The sequence below is a fragment of the Triturus cristatus genome, chromosome 8 (genome assembly GCF_964204655.1).
Source record: "Triturus cristatus chromosome 8, aTriCri1.1, whole genome shotgun sequence".
NCBI classification, from domain to species: domain Eukaryota; kingdom Metazoa; phylum Chordata; class Amphibia; order Caudata; family Salamandridae; genus Triturus; species Triturus cristatus.
The window spans coordinates 861,666,993-861,681,764 of NC_140591.1; the positions used below are offsets into that span (position 1 = coordinate 861,666,993).

Here is a 14,772-nt window from a genome sequence, read left to right on the forward strand (position 1 = left end):
AAATCTGTTTGGTTAAAATAGGTTTAATTAGTAAAAATGCAAGCTCGTATTTTTTAAGCTGAAAAAGAGTATTTTCAGAAAACGCCAAATTGACCTTTGGGTAAAATAATCTAGTTAGGCACAAGGAGTTGATATAACGGATGTGGTTGAGGGTCTAGGACCCCCTTTTCTACCATTTCATACTTAGTCACTTCCTTGTGTGCTGAATTGCTGCCATTGGGTATATATAAGGCAACTAGATGTTTGAGAATCCATTTTTTCTGAATTAGCTGCTTTAGTAGTGACTTATTAATTTCTGTAACCAACGTTTGGAAAATATATATTCACTTTATAGAATGACGTTAAAAACCCCATAAACAATTGTGTTGAAAAACAGAGACATTACACTTTAACCCCTTGGGTGCCCATGACGAGCTGGACTCATCATGGCACACAGTGGGCGTGTGCTCATGATGAGTACAGCTCGTCATGACACCCAGCACCTGAAATCCCTCTTGTGGGGGCACCAGAGGGATTCCCTTTTCTCCCTAAACCCTCGGGAGCTGGGGAAGAGCTTCCCCAGCTCTTGAGGCGCCCCCCCCCCGGTATCCCTGAAATGACGATTGGTTCTACGCTTGAAGGGATTTGGACCTGGCATGCTCCAAGCTATTAAGTCATTATATCAACTACCTACTGCGTGTATACGCCTGTCTGGTAGAGAGTCATAGTTTTTCACAATCAGCCGAGGAACGCGGCAAGGTTGCCCCAGCTGACCTTTATTATTTGCCTTATATATTGATTGGTTTTTATCTTAATTAAATCAGTCTAATGATATCAAACCTGTGAAAGTGTGTGACATTGAGTATAGAGCTTTGGCATACGCAGACGATATTGTCATTGTCAATACTGATGTTCCCTCTGCCTTATCAACAACTGTAGACCTCGCTTCGCAGTTTGGGTTCTTGTCTGGCTATAAATTAAATCTAACTAAAACTCAGCTTCTTTGTGTTGGGGGTAACCCTCCGGACGGCATTTCTACCCTCTCGGAAGCTACCTATTTGGGAATCAAGCTGTGTTCACCTATTAATAAGATTCCTGAAATTAACCTGAACCCAGTATTAGATAGAGTGAAGTCTACTTTAGAGAGAATAAACCATCTTCACTTGTCACTGCATGGAAGGTCGAATGTGTTAAAGATGCTTGTGTTGCCCAAACTTCTATATTTGTTCGGAACCATTCCACTTGAAATCCCAGTAGTATTTTTTTAAAGACTTGAGAATATTAGCTCTAGATTTGTATGGGACCATAAAAGGCACAGAAGGGCATACAAAAAGATGATGCTTCCTAGAACTTCTGGAGGCTGGGGGATTCCATATGTTTTGTTTTATTATTGGGCGGCAGCTCTGCAATTTATGTCCCCTTTGGTTGTTGGAGAAAGGGCTAAGCTGTTGCCCTGCCATAGCCCATCAATTTACGAATTTGGACTGGGTGAAGAGGCAAATTGCTGCTTGGTAAAATTTGTTGAACCTAGCTATTACAAAAAAACTAAGTTTAACATTTATAAGGCTGCTTTTGCTGTCTGGAGGCGAGTTAAGCGGCATCTAGGTCTGCCGAACATAAACTCCTATACCCCTTTTGAAGCTGCAGGTGTACTTTCTCTTATTTTTCGAGATCATACTATCACTAGGTGGTCGCAGAAGGGGATCTGCCACCTAGGAGATCTCTGTCTAGATGGCCAATTTGTGTCCTTTACAGAGTTAAAACTAAAATATGGTTTATCAAAACATGATTTCTTTAAATATCTGCAAATCCATAGTTTTTTAAATACATTAGGTCCGGATGCCATGTACCAATTTAGAAAATTTCCTTTAATAGAATGGATGGGGAAAGGGATGCCCATTCTTTTTTTTTACTCTATTTTGATAAAGTTATTACCAGACGACCTACAGTATTGTCAGGAAAAGTGGGCAAGGAAGTTAAACACAGAGAGAATTGCGTTAAACACTTCTATTGCCTTGGCAAATGAAGTATTAATGACCGGTAGGATGCGCGAACAACATTATATGGCTATTTACGATTTATATTATACACCGGGTAAAATTGCTAAATGGGGTACAGGAGCTGGAACCAAATGCAATAGGTGTGGTACTCCAGCTGCAGATGCCGTGCATATGTTCTATTCGTGTGGCAAACTGGTGGATCTCTTATCTTCAATTCAATCCTTTCTGGTAGTATTAGTGGAATCACCAGTCCGCATTACAGGGGAGATGGTACTGATAGGAATTAAAACAGAAGCTGAAGCGCAAATAAGATCTAAATCTATGACCTCTTTTCTGTTTATTTGTATCTTGTGCGCTTGTATCACGAAAGACTGGATCTCCCTTGATCCTCCGTCATTTTTTGCCTGGAGGGCTAGACTTCTTGCGACGTTTAATTTGGAGTCTGCAATCTATAAGACTAAGAGGTATAAAAAGAGCGTAAAGGGGGCAAAAATATGGGCTCCGGTCGCAGAATGGATTGAAGAGACTGTAAGATAGGGTATACTGTCTATCACAATCCCGTCTGATTAACCTCCATTCCTAGGATCTGCTCTATTTCTATCTGTCTTGCCAGGGTTTGCTTTTTCTGTATTTTGAATTTGCTCTGTGTACTCACTTGATTTGATTCTTATGTTTGTGTCTCCATATTTGTCAAATATTGTTTTCTTTTTTTTTTTTGCAGTTTCGTGTTTTTTGTCTCCACCTATACACTGCTGTAGATATTGAAATGTGATTATTCCTTGCATAAAATTTTCACCAAAAAAAAGGCACAAGGAGTTGATATAACGGATGTGGTTGAGGGTCTAGGACCCGCTTTTCTACCATTTCATACTTAGCGACTTCCTTGTGTGCTGAATTGCTGCCATTGGGTATATATAAGGCAACTAGATGTTTGAGAATCCATTTTTTCTGAATTAGCTGCTTTAATCGTGACTTATTAATTTCTGTAACCAACGTATGGAAAATATATATTCACTTTATAGAATGACGTTAAAAACCCCATAAAAAATTGTGTTGAAAAACAGAGACATTACACTTTAACCCCTTGGGTACTCATGACGAGCTGGACTCATCATGGCACACAGTGGGCATGTGCTTATGACGAGTCCAGCTCGTCATGACATCCAGCACGGGAAATCCCTCTGGTGCGGGCACCAGAGGGATTCCCTTTTCTCCCCTAAACCCTCGGGAGCTGGGGAAGAGCTTCCCCAGCTCCCAAGGCGCCCCCACCCCCCGGTTTCCCTGAAATGACGATCGGCGCGCATGTCGCGCTGATGTCATTTCAGTGAAACCAAAACTGAAATGAGCCAAGAGGCTCATTTCAGTTTCAGTTTCTACGTGCTCAGGGAGCTATCTCAGCCCCCTGAGCACGTAGAAACTCAGGAGAGGTAGCGTTGGAAAGGGGAGAATCTTCCCTTTCCAATGGTATCCCTCCCTAGTGGATCTCTGCTTGGGGATCGCCCCAGGAGGGCCTCTAGACGCCAGGGTTTTGGGGGGGGTACATTTGAATTAGAGTGGGGCAGCCCAAAACGGGCATGCCCATGCCCCCACCCCCTCCCCCACAAAAATTCCAGCCTACCTGCCCCCCCGGGGGGATGGTACAGTATCCCCCAATCTGCCCCCCCCAGGGGGCAAAATGCCCACTAGACGCCAGGGATTTTTTTGGGCAAATTTTTATAAGGGTGGGGGTATTGGCATGCCCGTTTATGGCAACCCCCACCCTAATTAAAATTTGCTAAAACAAATCCCTGGTGTCTAGTAGGCTTCTGCCCCCCTGGGGGGAAGATGGGGCCATTAGCCCCAATCTGCACCCCCGGGGGGGCAAAAAGCCCACTAGTCGCCAGGGATTTTTTTTAGGCAAATTTGAATTAGGGTGGGGGCTGCCCAAAATAGGCATGCCAATGCCCCCACCCCCTCCCCCGCAAAAATTACAGCCTTCCTGCCCCTCCCTGGGGAGCAGATGGGGCAGTAGCCCCCAATCTGCACCCCAGGGGGGGCAAAAAGTCCACTAGTCGCCAGGGATTTTTTTGGGGCAAATTTCAATTAGGGTGGGGGCTGCCCAAAACAGGCATGCCCATGCCCCACCCCCTCCCCTGCAAATATTACAGCCTTACTGCCCCCCGGGGGGACAAAAAGCCCAGTAGACACCACAGAAGTTTTGGGCAAATTTTAATTAGGGTGGGGGCATTGGCATGCTCGTTTTGGGAAGCCCCTACCCTAATTAAAATTTGCCCAAAAAACTCCCTGGCGTCTAGTGGACTTTCAGCCCCCGGGGGGGCTAAAAGCCCATGCCAATGCCCCCACCCGCAACAATTACAGCCTTTCTGCCCCCCCGGTGGAAGATGGGGGCAGTAGCTCCCCACCGGGGAGCAAAAAGCCCACTAGACGCCAACGATTATGCTGGCTTTTTTATGTGTGGGGGCTGCCCAGAATGGGCATACCAATGCCCCCACCCCCCAAACAAATAGTCACAGTGTTTCTGCCCCCCTTCGGGGCATATCAGGCTGACCCACACAAGTGAGGTACCATTTTTCTTGGAAGACTTTGGGGAACGTGGGGTGGGTGGAAATTTGTGGATCCATGCGGTTCCAGAACTTGCCACCACAGAAATGAGGGCAAAATGTGTTTTTTTTGACAATTGTTTAGGTTTGCAAGGGATTCTGGGTAACAGAATCTGGTGGGAGGCAGTCAAGTCACTCCATCCTGGATTCACCTTGGTGTCAAAATGTATAGGTTTGCTAGGTTTCCATAGGTGCCGGCAGAGCTATGGTTAAACAACTACACCTAGGCACTTTGCCAAAAAGGGTCATTTTTCACTGTGAAATTGAGGTGTGTCCACGTTGCCTTTTGTGCCGTTTCCTGTCGCAGGCACTAGGCCGACCCACATAAGTGAGGTACCATTTTTCTTGGAAGACTGTGGGGAACGCGGGGTGGGTGGAAATTTGTGGATCCATGCGGTTCCAGAACTTTCAACCACAGAAATGTGGGCAAAATGTGTTTTTTGGACAATTTTTTAGGTTTGCAAGGGATTCTGGGTAGCAGAACCTGGTGGGAGGCAGTCAAGTCACCCGATCCTGGATTCCCCTGGGTGTCTAGTTTTGAAAATGTATAGGTTTGCTAGGCTTCCCTTGTTGCCGGCAGAGCTATGGTTCAAAAACTACAGCTAGGCAGTTTGCCAAAAAAGGGTCATTTTTCACTGAGAAACTGAGGTGTGTCCACGTTGTGTTTTGCATTATTTCCTGTCGCGGGTACTAGGCCAACCTACACAAGTGAGGTACCATTTTTCTCGAGAGACATTGGGGAACGTGGGGTGGGTGGAAATTTGTGGATCCACATGGATTCTAGAACTTTCCATCACAGAAATGTGAGCAAAATGTGTTTTTTTGGACACATTTTTAGGTTTGCAAGGGATTCTGGGTAACAGAACCTGGTGGGAGGCAGTCAAGTCACCCCATCCTAGATACCCCTGGGTGTCTAGTTTTCAAAAATGTAAATGTTTGCTAGGTTTGCCAAGGTGCCGGCAGAGCTATGGTTCAAAAACTACAGCTAGACACTTTGCCAAAAAAGGGTCAATTTTCCCTGTGAAACTGAGGTGTGTCCACGTTGCGTTTTGTGCCATTTCCTATCGCGGGCACTAGGCTGACTCACACAAGTGAGGTACCATTTTTCTCGGAAGACTTTGGGGAATGCGGGGTGGGTAGAAATTTGTGGGTCCACGCAGATTCCAGAACTGTCCACCACAGAAAGGTAGGGAAAATGTGTTTTTTGGACAATTTTTTAAGTTTGCAAGGGATTCTGGGTAACAGAACCTGGTGGGAGGCAGTCAAGTCACCCGATCCTGGATTTCCCTGGGTGTCTAGTTTTGAAAAATGTACAGGTTTGCTAGGTTTCCCTAGGTGCGGGCAAAGCTATGGTTCAAAAACTACAGCTAGGTACTTTGCAAAAAAAGGGTCATTTTTCACTGTGAAATTGAGGTGTGTCCACGTTGCCTTTTGGGCCGTTTCCTGTCGCGGGAACTAGGCTGACCCACACAAATGAGGTACCATTTTTCTCGGAAGACTTTGGGAAACGCGGGGTTGGTGGAAATTTGTGAATCCACGCAGATTCCAGAACTTTCCATCACAGAAATGTGGGGAAAATGTGTTTTTTTGACAATTTTTAAGGATTGCAAGGGATTCTGGGTAACAGAACCTGGTGGGAGGCAGTCAAGTCACTCCATCCTGGATTCCCCTGGGTGTTTAGTTTTTAAAAATGTATAGGTTTGCTAGGTTTCCCTAGGTGCCGGCAGAGCTAGGGTTAAAAAAACTACAGCTAGGCACTTTGCAAAAAAAGGGTACTTTTTCATTGTGAAAATGTGGTGTGTTTACTTTGGGTTTCGAGCCATTTCCTGTTGTGGGCACTTTGCCTACCCACACCAGTGAGGTACCATGTTTATCGGAAGACTATGGGTAATTCAGATTTGTAAAGCAACTGTTATTACCTATTGACTTTCGATGCATTTATGCCTTCCAAATGAAAGACATTGTGTAAAAAAAAAGTCATTTTGAAAAATGACCGATAATTCTAAAGCTAGTATGAGTATTCCCAATTTTGAAAATGTGCAAATATCTACTGTTTCTAAACTCTATAATTTGTTCCCATATCAGAAATACAAAGGTGTCTTTCATACCGATTTTTCCATGTATACATTTTCCCACAATAATTGAATCCATCATCATTCTTTAGCTCACTTTGCCACCCCAGTTCAGACACAGCTATATGCAAATCAGTCTTGACCCTGTGCCTCATGGGAACAGTCCAGCCCGAACTGTCAAGCCATGTCTTCCCTGGACTGGAAACAAGCATCCTGGGACCAGTTTCGGGCTAACAGCCCTCATCAGCCAGGCTAGCTTGAATTCAGTGGCAAAGTGAGCAAGGGACCCACGTCTGGGCATACCCTGCCAACTTAGGGCGAACAAAGCAAACACAAGGAGATGATGGACGGAGTGCTGAAACCGGTCCCAGGATGCTTGTTTCCAGTCCAGGGAAGACATGGCTTGGCAGTTCGGTCTGGAGTGTTCCCATGAGGCACAGGGTCAAGACTGATTTGCACATAGCTGTGTCTGAATGGGGTGGCAAAGTGAGCTAAAGAACGATGATTGATTCAACCCAAATCTGTGACTGGGGTGAGTGTTTGCAATGTTCAGCACTCGGTCCATCATCTCCTTGTGTTTGCTATCTTACAATGCTATTTAGACCTGTGAGCTGAAAATCAGGGCAAACAGCATTTGTGACCATGTTATCAAATTATTCCCTTGGGGCCAGATGTATGCTGCATTTTACTGGATGCAAATGGCTCATCGGGCTGTTTGCAACCAGTAAAATGCATTTTACTATGTACAAACACTGTTCTGCAAGTTAATATCTATCACCGATACGTAACATTGGGTTTGCGAGTTGCTATTAGGAAGGGGCGTGCAAAGGGCGTCCCTTCTTAATAGCAAGTCGCAGGGAGATGTACAATTGTTTTACGACTGGAATGGGGTCACAAAACAATTTCAGTTTACCACCTACTTCAAGCAGGTGGTAAGCCAGTCGCAAACAGAAATTGGTCTCAGAGGATCCCTGCCCCTTTGTGTATGGTAGTGCAAACGTTTTTTAAGAGGAGGCAGTGGTCCCACAGACCACTGTTTACTTTTAAAAAATGACACTGGAATATTACATTTTTCTTTTTGAAACGCATCTTATTTTCCTTTAGGGAAAACATGCTGCAAATTTATTTTTAAAGATGCTTTATATAAAAAGTAAACACAGACCAGGGGGTCTTCTGTTCCCAGCAGGCCACCATCACTGTGTTATTGCCCATTCCCAATGGGTCACAGAGTGCGACCTGCCTCATGAATATTGATGAGGCAGGTCATTTGCAACCCCATTAGGAATCGCAAAATGTGTCTGAGACACATTAGTACATTTTCTTTAGCGCCTTGCAAATGGCGAATAGCTAAAATTAGCAAATTGCGAGTCACAAAAGGAAATGGTCGTACATGTGGCCTTGGTTGAGTGCAAAATTCACTTGTTCCTGTTTTTACACAGGAAGTCACCAGAGATGTGTAACTTGTGTGAGAAACATGCTCGATATCCAGTGCTGAATAATATGTGCACCCAAGTGTTTTTCAACTGTTATGACCTCATGGGTTTAAGGGCCAGATGTACAAAGCTTTTTTACGTTCGCAAACGGCCCAATTTACAGAATCGGGCCATTTACGAATGGAAAAAGGCATTTGGAAATGTACAAATGCCCTATTGCAATTCGGTAGCCTGTGAATTGCAATTTGGGTTTGTGATTCAGTATTAGGAAAGGGTGTAATTAGGGCGCCCCTTCCTAATAACGAATAGCAGCGGCATGTATGAATGTTTTGCAACCGAAATGCAGTCGCAAACATTTTCAATTTACCGCCAACTTGAATTTGGTGGTATCCCATTCACAAACGGGAAGGGGCCCCCAAGGGACCCCTTCCCCTTTGTGAATGTTTGAAAAAACATTTTTGAGAGCAGGCAGTTGTTCCACGGACCACTGCCTACTCTTAAAAAATTAAAAGAAAACTTTTTGTTTTCTTTTTTGAATCATATCCTGTTTTGTTTTAAGGACAACGGGCTACATTTGAAAAAAAATTGCTTTATTGAAAAGCAATCAGCCATGGTGGGATGCTGACCCCAGCAAGCCACTATCCCTGTGATTTTTGCGATTCCCGATAGGTGGCAAACCAAGACTTACCGCTTTATTATTCAGGCGGTAGGTCTATCTGCAACCCACAGGGAATCGCAAAATGTGTAATACCCACATTTGTACATGGGTGTTTGCGCTTACCAAATAGCAAATCACAACAATTCACTATTTGGTAATCACAAACAATTATGTACATACATCAGGCTCTAAATATCCATGTTTGTCACAATAATAATGATGTATATTAGTTTTCTTGTTCTAGTGCAGTGATACTCAAAGTACGGCCCGGGACCCACTTGTGGCCCTCTTGACCTTTACATGCAGCCTCCCCGGTGAACTGCTGCACAAGCTGCTGTTTAGTTCCTGGGCCTTAATATTCATAAAAATGTTAAATTAATGAGCAAGGATTTATTAACCTGCAAATAAATGCTTGCCCATTTATTTAACATTTGCTTAGACCTCTTTACTTAACCCCTGACCCACCCAGACCCCCTACTACAACCCTGCTGGCATCAGTGCTGCCTTCGGTCACACCACAGAATGTACTTTGTGGCCCATGGGCAAATGTTTGCGAGTACCCATGTTCTAGTGCTTGCCACGGCTTACACGAAATGACTTTACCACTACACTCTTAGCCTCTGTTTTACAACGTTTAACCCTTGGAATTTTCTGCTCATTTAGTATCTTGTTTTCACTTACTTACGGTTGGTTTGTCATCTTGACTTGACTTTGTGTCATGTGTTTTTCACAGAAATTAGGTTTCAATTAAGTTTATTCATTAAATAAAGTGCAAATATATAAATAGGGTAATACTTACTCCGTTTTTGTTCCCAAAGAGCCTGGCGCTGCTGAAAAATAAAGGAGAATATTTTTACATTTAAACATCTAGGACAGGGGCACGATAGAGCTTTGAGGTGATTAGTACAACATTCCTACATGAGCTGCGGATGACGTCACTTAGGAGTGTTTCTTTGTTTAGTGATGCTTATTAGAAATGGATGTGGATGTGTGATGTTAGAAAGCAATGAAGTTTAAAGTTACTACTGTCTTAAATATTTATACATAATACTTTTCTTAGCTTCCTTGTAGTGAGACACTATATTTAACCATCAGCATTTATCTTAAAGCTTGTGACTCAGGTGTTCTCAAGGTCTGCAACAGTGCTTCAAATGAGCTAAGTCAAACAGCTTTCTATATTTCGTTTAATATTCTTTGAAATACTAATAGCTTGTTGAGTCCTGCAGTGAATATGAAATTGGGTGCAAATTGTGGGCCTGATTCACAAAGTTACCCTTAGACCAAAAGTCTAAGTTTAGACCCGAAGTCTAAATTAGACCTAGGGTCTAACTTTACTAGTAGTAAAGTTAGACTTTTGGTCTAAGTTTAGACCACAAGTCTAACTTAGACCAAAGGACTAACTTTACTACTAGTAAAGCTATACTTTAGGTCTCAACCTAGACTTCAGGTCTAAACTTAGAGCCAGATTCACAGAAGTAAACTTAAACCAAAATTCTAAGTTTACAACTTTCGGTATTCACAAAGGTAAACTTAGACCAAAAGTCTCAGTTTATGACTTTCCCTATTCACAAAGGTAAGTTATCATCAGTATCTCCACCCTGAGTTCAGAGATTGCACTGCGCACCGAGAGTGTACTCTCCACTCGGAGAGTCATAAACATAGATTTTTGGTCTAAATTTACCTTTATGAATAACAAAAGTCATAAACTTGGGGCCTTATTACGAGTCACGGGGCGTTAACCTCTTCCAACCGCCCTATTATAACTAGGGCAGTTGGGCCAACGTGGAACAACTGCAACCTCCAGGGCTCAGGGTGGCGCGTCGGTCTTAAGGCTTCAATATGTTTGGAGGAGCCGCTGCTGCCCCGTCAAGCATGTTACGTGCCTCCTCACCGCCACACTTTTCATGGCGGTGTGACCACCATGAAAAAAGTGGCGGTGAGGAAACAAAGGGGGCCCTACAGGGCCCCCTTGTGTCTCTGCGCCATGGGGTGCATGCAGGGGGGCACATGTTGTGCCCCCCTGTGTGCATGCACCCCAGTCATTGCACAGCATGGACTGCAGCAGTCCATGCCGTGCAAGTACTAGGGAATAGTGTATCGAGACAATACACTATTCCCCATTTCGATCTGGAAAACATGGAATATGTAGGAAGGCAGAACTAAAAAAAATGTGTTTATATATTTGATAAACAAACCATCAAAATTTGAGGTACGGCTCAGAAAAATATTTGAATATGATCAGTACTAAGTTGGGACTGATATTTGAGTATAGAATCATACACATGGATAGAAAGAGCTTTTTCTGCTGGCGAGCTATCATGGGACAGCAACAAAAAGAATAGGGTCACCATAGTGACTCTTGTCCATATCATCTCTAGTTTCCTTTTCCTCCAAACTAATGGGATACTAGAGTTGTAGGGGAGCCACCAGGAGGAAAATAACTTAACTGGATTCCCAGTCCTCCATCATGGCCATCATTAAATTAATTAATACTCCCTATATCTTCCTAGATGTGGGATCCAGGAAAAACCATTTAAAAAGGAAAATGGTCTACAGATTTCCAGTAGTAAATAGTTCCCGAACTACTGACAACATGTAGTGTCTTCTTTCTCAAAAACATTGAAAATATACAATTAGTCATAAGCTGGGATAAAAGCCATTCCAGTTCCCTCTTTAAAAGGACCCAGTACAGGAAACAGAGTCAAACAGGGAGCAACCTCATAAAAGAGGTTATTCGACTTAATACTCTGTTGTGGGGGGCTGGGAGAGTGGTTTTGTCAGAGGTGTCACCTATGAGTAATGAGATTCGTGCTGCGCGTGGTTTCCAGAGATATACCACAGTTACAGCAGCATGGAGCACTGTCTCAAGCATGAAGTGGAATGCAAAGGAAGTGAATGTTATAGCTTGACAGGTAGCATAAACTTGTCAATAAGACTTGTAATTAGAGCATGAGTTGAGTCTAGACTCTGGAATGGCCAGGCACTCTGAGCACCAGGTTTCTGTAGGAGATCCCTACTCTTCGAGAGTCACCCCAAGGGCCTGCATATCGGACAGGGAAGGAGCTCTCCTAAAATGTGCCTTGATAAGAGTCCACTCATTGAAGCCTAACCTCTGAAAGCACATTCAGGCCACCAGTAACTGCTGTCTAAAGTTAACCTGAAGCAACAGAAGCCCACCCCCTGAAGCACTTCAAAATACCTGGAGAGAATCCAGTGGTGAAATAAGTCCAAACCCTTAAGGCTGTCTTGCTTCGCCTTTCAGATAATACATAGTTCCACAAATTCCACTCCCACACGGTGGCCCAAACACGGCGAAGCAGGAGACATAAACCACAACACCACCTAGAAAAGGGTTTCACTTTACAAAATGAAAAGACTCTCTTTTAGAATAAGGCTTGGGGTTTTATTTATGCAATGCTCTCTAACAGAAAGGCTTTCGCAGATGCCAAATGAGCCACATTTAAATGTATATAGATATATATATTTATAAACAAGCAATAATAACACACTTGGTAAATGCATGGATAATAATATTAAATACAAGCAGCAAATAATATAGGATGAAACTCAAGGAAATAATACTGGACGTCTTGCAAGAGATCATAAAGATATATATACACTAAATACATCAAATGATTATTTTGGATGTGCACTCGTTTACTCGACATCCTTGCCAACTCAATCTGGAGGAGCCTGTAACAGCTAGCCAATGGACTCACGATCAGGACTCAAATCCAGATTCTTGTGGCAGTACGTCTACTCCACAACTGAACTCCCAAGCTGGCTATCAACAACCCTCAGCTTTATAGTCAAAACATGCCAGAACGTTCAAGAGTCTTTCACTCTGAACCAAGGAAACTTACTGGAACTGGCCAGTTTCCAGGCAAGCATTCCACGGCACGGAGTTTCCACGTTCCCTCGACATTCTCACTTGTTCCAGCCTTTATCTTGAAGAAGCTCACAAAAGCCTTCCAGGGTACATAAAACAATCTCTCACAAAACAAACCTTGAAAGTGATTAACCCAAGCAACTTGCAAACACTCTGGGGGCCTGTCTGTGCGCGCAGAAAAGCACAAGCAAGGCAGAGTCAGAATTCAGGATGACATGAGGCCATGTCAAAGCCAATAGTAAGAACTTCATAATACTTCCCAATGTACAACACAATGCACATTTGTGCACCACTGCCTGTAGCATCACATACTTCATCTGTCAATGTACAACATAATGCACATTTGTGCACCACTGCTTATAGCATCACATACTTCATCTCTCAATGTACAACACAGAGCACATTTGTGCACCACTGCTCATAACACTGCACTTCAAGACCAAAAAGTACATTCCACACCTCTCTCTCTCATGCATTCAAATGCACATCCTACATGTTTTGACAAGGCTGTTCTACTGTAACAGCTCCTACTGTAAGACTGTAAGATTACAAGAAAGAAAACTTTAAGAGAAATAAGGCATAAGCAGGACGTTGTACATTCAAGCTAGGGTCAAATAACACACCAAAGTCAATTAAAATGATGGTAGTCAAAGGTCATCACAGGGTATCAGGCCATAAGAGTGCCTCTAGCACTACAAAGGCAGCGCTAGGTCATCAGTAAATACCATATGGAGTCCACCTACAATTATTTTTCTCATTTTTAATGTTCTGAGCCAACCAAGAGTGACAAAAACAACCCCTAAAAACACCTTTAATTAAAGCAAAGGAAAATATAAATGCGGTGCTAAATAACTTTTGCCTGATTTTCATGCACTTTCATGGAAAAGAAAACATCACCTCTGTCTCTCAGGATGTGGCTGTGATTTAACAGGTGGAGATTTACAAAGTAATTTCCTAAAATATTTTTGCTGTAGAGCGATATCACTGTCAGACGTACTCTGATCAATTTTGTTGGCCTGTGGCGGTTAGATGAAGAGTATATAGGAAGATCTCAAGGATAACACTGGTGACTGAAAGTGGATTATTAGATTTGCACCAAGAGCACAATCAGTACCGTCTTCAGCTGTGTTAAGTTAAGTTAATGTGCCCAGGGGCACTTGGAATAACACAATGATTAAATATTGATATAGGTATAAATGCCCAATCTCTAGAATGCTAGCAAAGCTACGACAGTAAGCAAACTTGGAGTGTAATACTGGATTTGGGTCTCTGCCCAACATCCTGAAGTGAAGTTTGATTATTGACAAATAATGGACATCTGACAAGAAAGTTTCTTTCCCGCATTTGGAAGCCATGAGTTTCCTATGGAAGGAGATCTCGGTAAAAAACAAGCTAATTTTTTGCCTGCATGAGGTGAAACTCGAATGTATACAATGGAGAGAAGGTCTGCCGGTATGACCACTCAGTGATGAAGAAGCCCGAAGTTTGCTAAGGTTCTGTGCCTATTGATTGTGATCAAAACAGATCTAAATACCTTTGGGTTTCTGGTTCTCTAAATGTTGTAAAAGTGTTCAACCATTAAACTGCTGTTTTACAGTCTAATTTGCCAAGGCAATATTGAAGCATATGTTAGGAGTGGGAACCTAGAGATAAAAGAGAGAGAGCTGCATGATTATGAGTAGGTGCGAGGGACTTTATGTCTTTTGTATTTGCTCAGTTTCAGAGAAGGTGAAGAATGGTGAGCAGCGCTGGCATTCTTATTAACGTTACAATATATTATTCAGGAGTATTTGGAAATGTGAGTCTTGTAGTTTCAGGTTGCCATGCCTCACATTCTCATGTGCCTTTGTAACCCACGTATCATTCATGCAGTGGCGTAGCTAGTCCTCTGGACACCCATGGTGGTCCCTGCATTTGCTGCCCAGCAGCAGCTGCAGTGAAGAGCAGGGACGATGCTGGCAAGTTTTCTTGCAAAGACGGCAGGTAAGAGCTGGGGAAGGCTGCCTCTGCTGCCCCCTCCCCAGCTACTCCACTGTTTTCATGGCATCATCTACTGAACCGTGGTATAACCTATAAATAGGGCTCCCAGTTTTGTGGTTTCTATTTTTTATTTTGTTTCTGACTGTAAATATCCAGGTTTA

At 43.2% G+C, this 14,772-nt stretch overlaps 1 protein-coding gene across 1 annotated transcript in view; it reads right to left on the bottom strand.

Annotated features, from left to right (window-relative positions):
• The window catches only part of LOC146805184 (uncharacterized), a 1,401,767-nt gene that overhangs the window by 454,148 nt on the left and 932,847 nt on the right, over positions 1 to 14,772 (bottom strand). Inside the window, exon 11 of the mRNA XM_085622379.1 lies at positions 9,542 to 9,572. Within this exon, the coding sequence (XP_085478505.1) occupies positions 9,542 to 9,572 (31 nt within the window). The remainder of the gene's footprint in view (positions 1 to 9,541; positions 9,573 to 14,772) is intronic.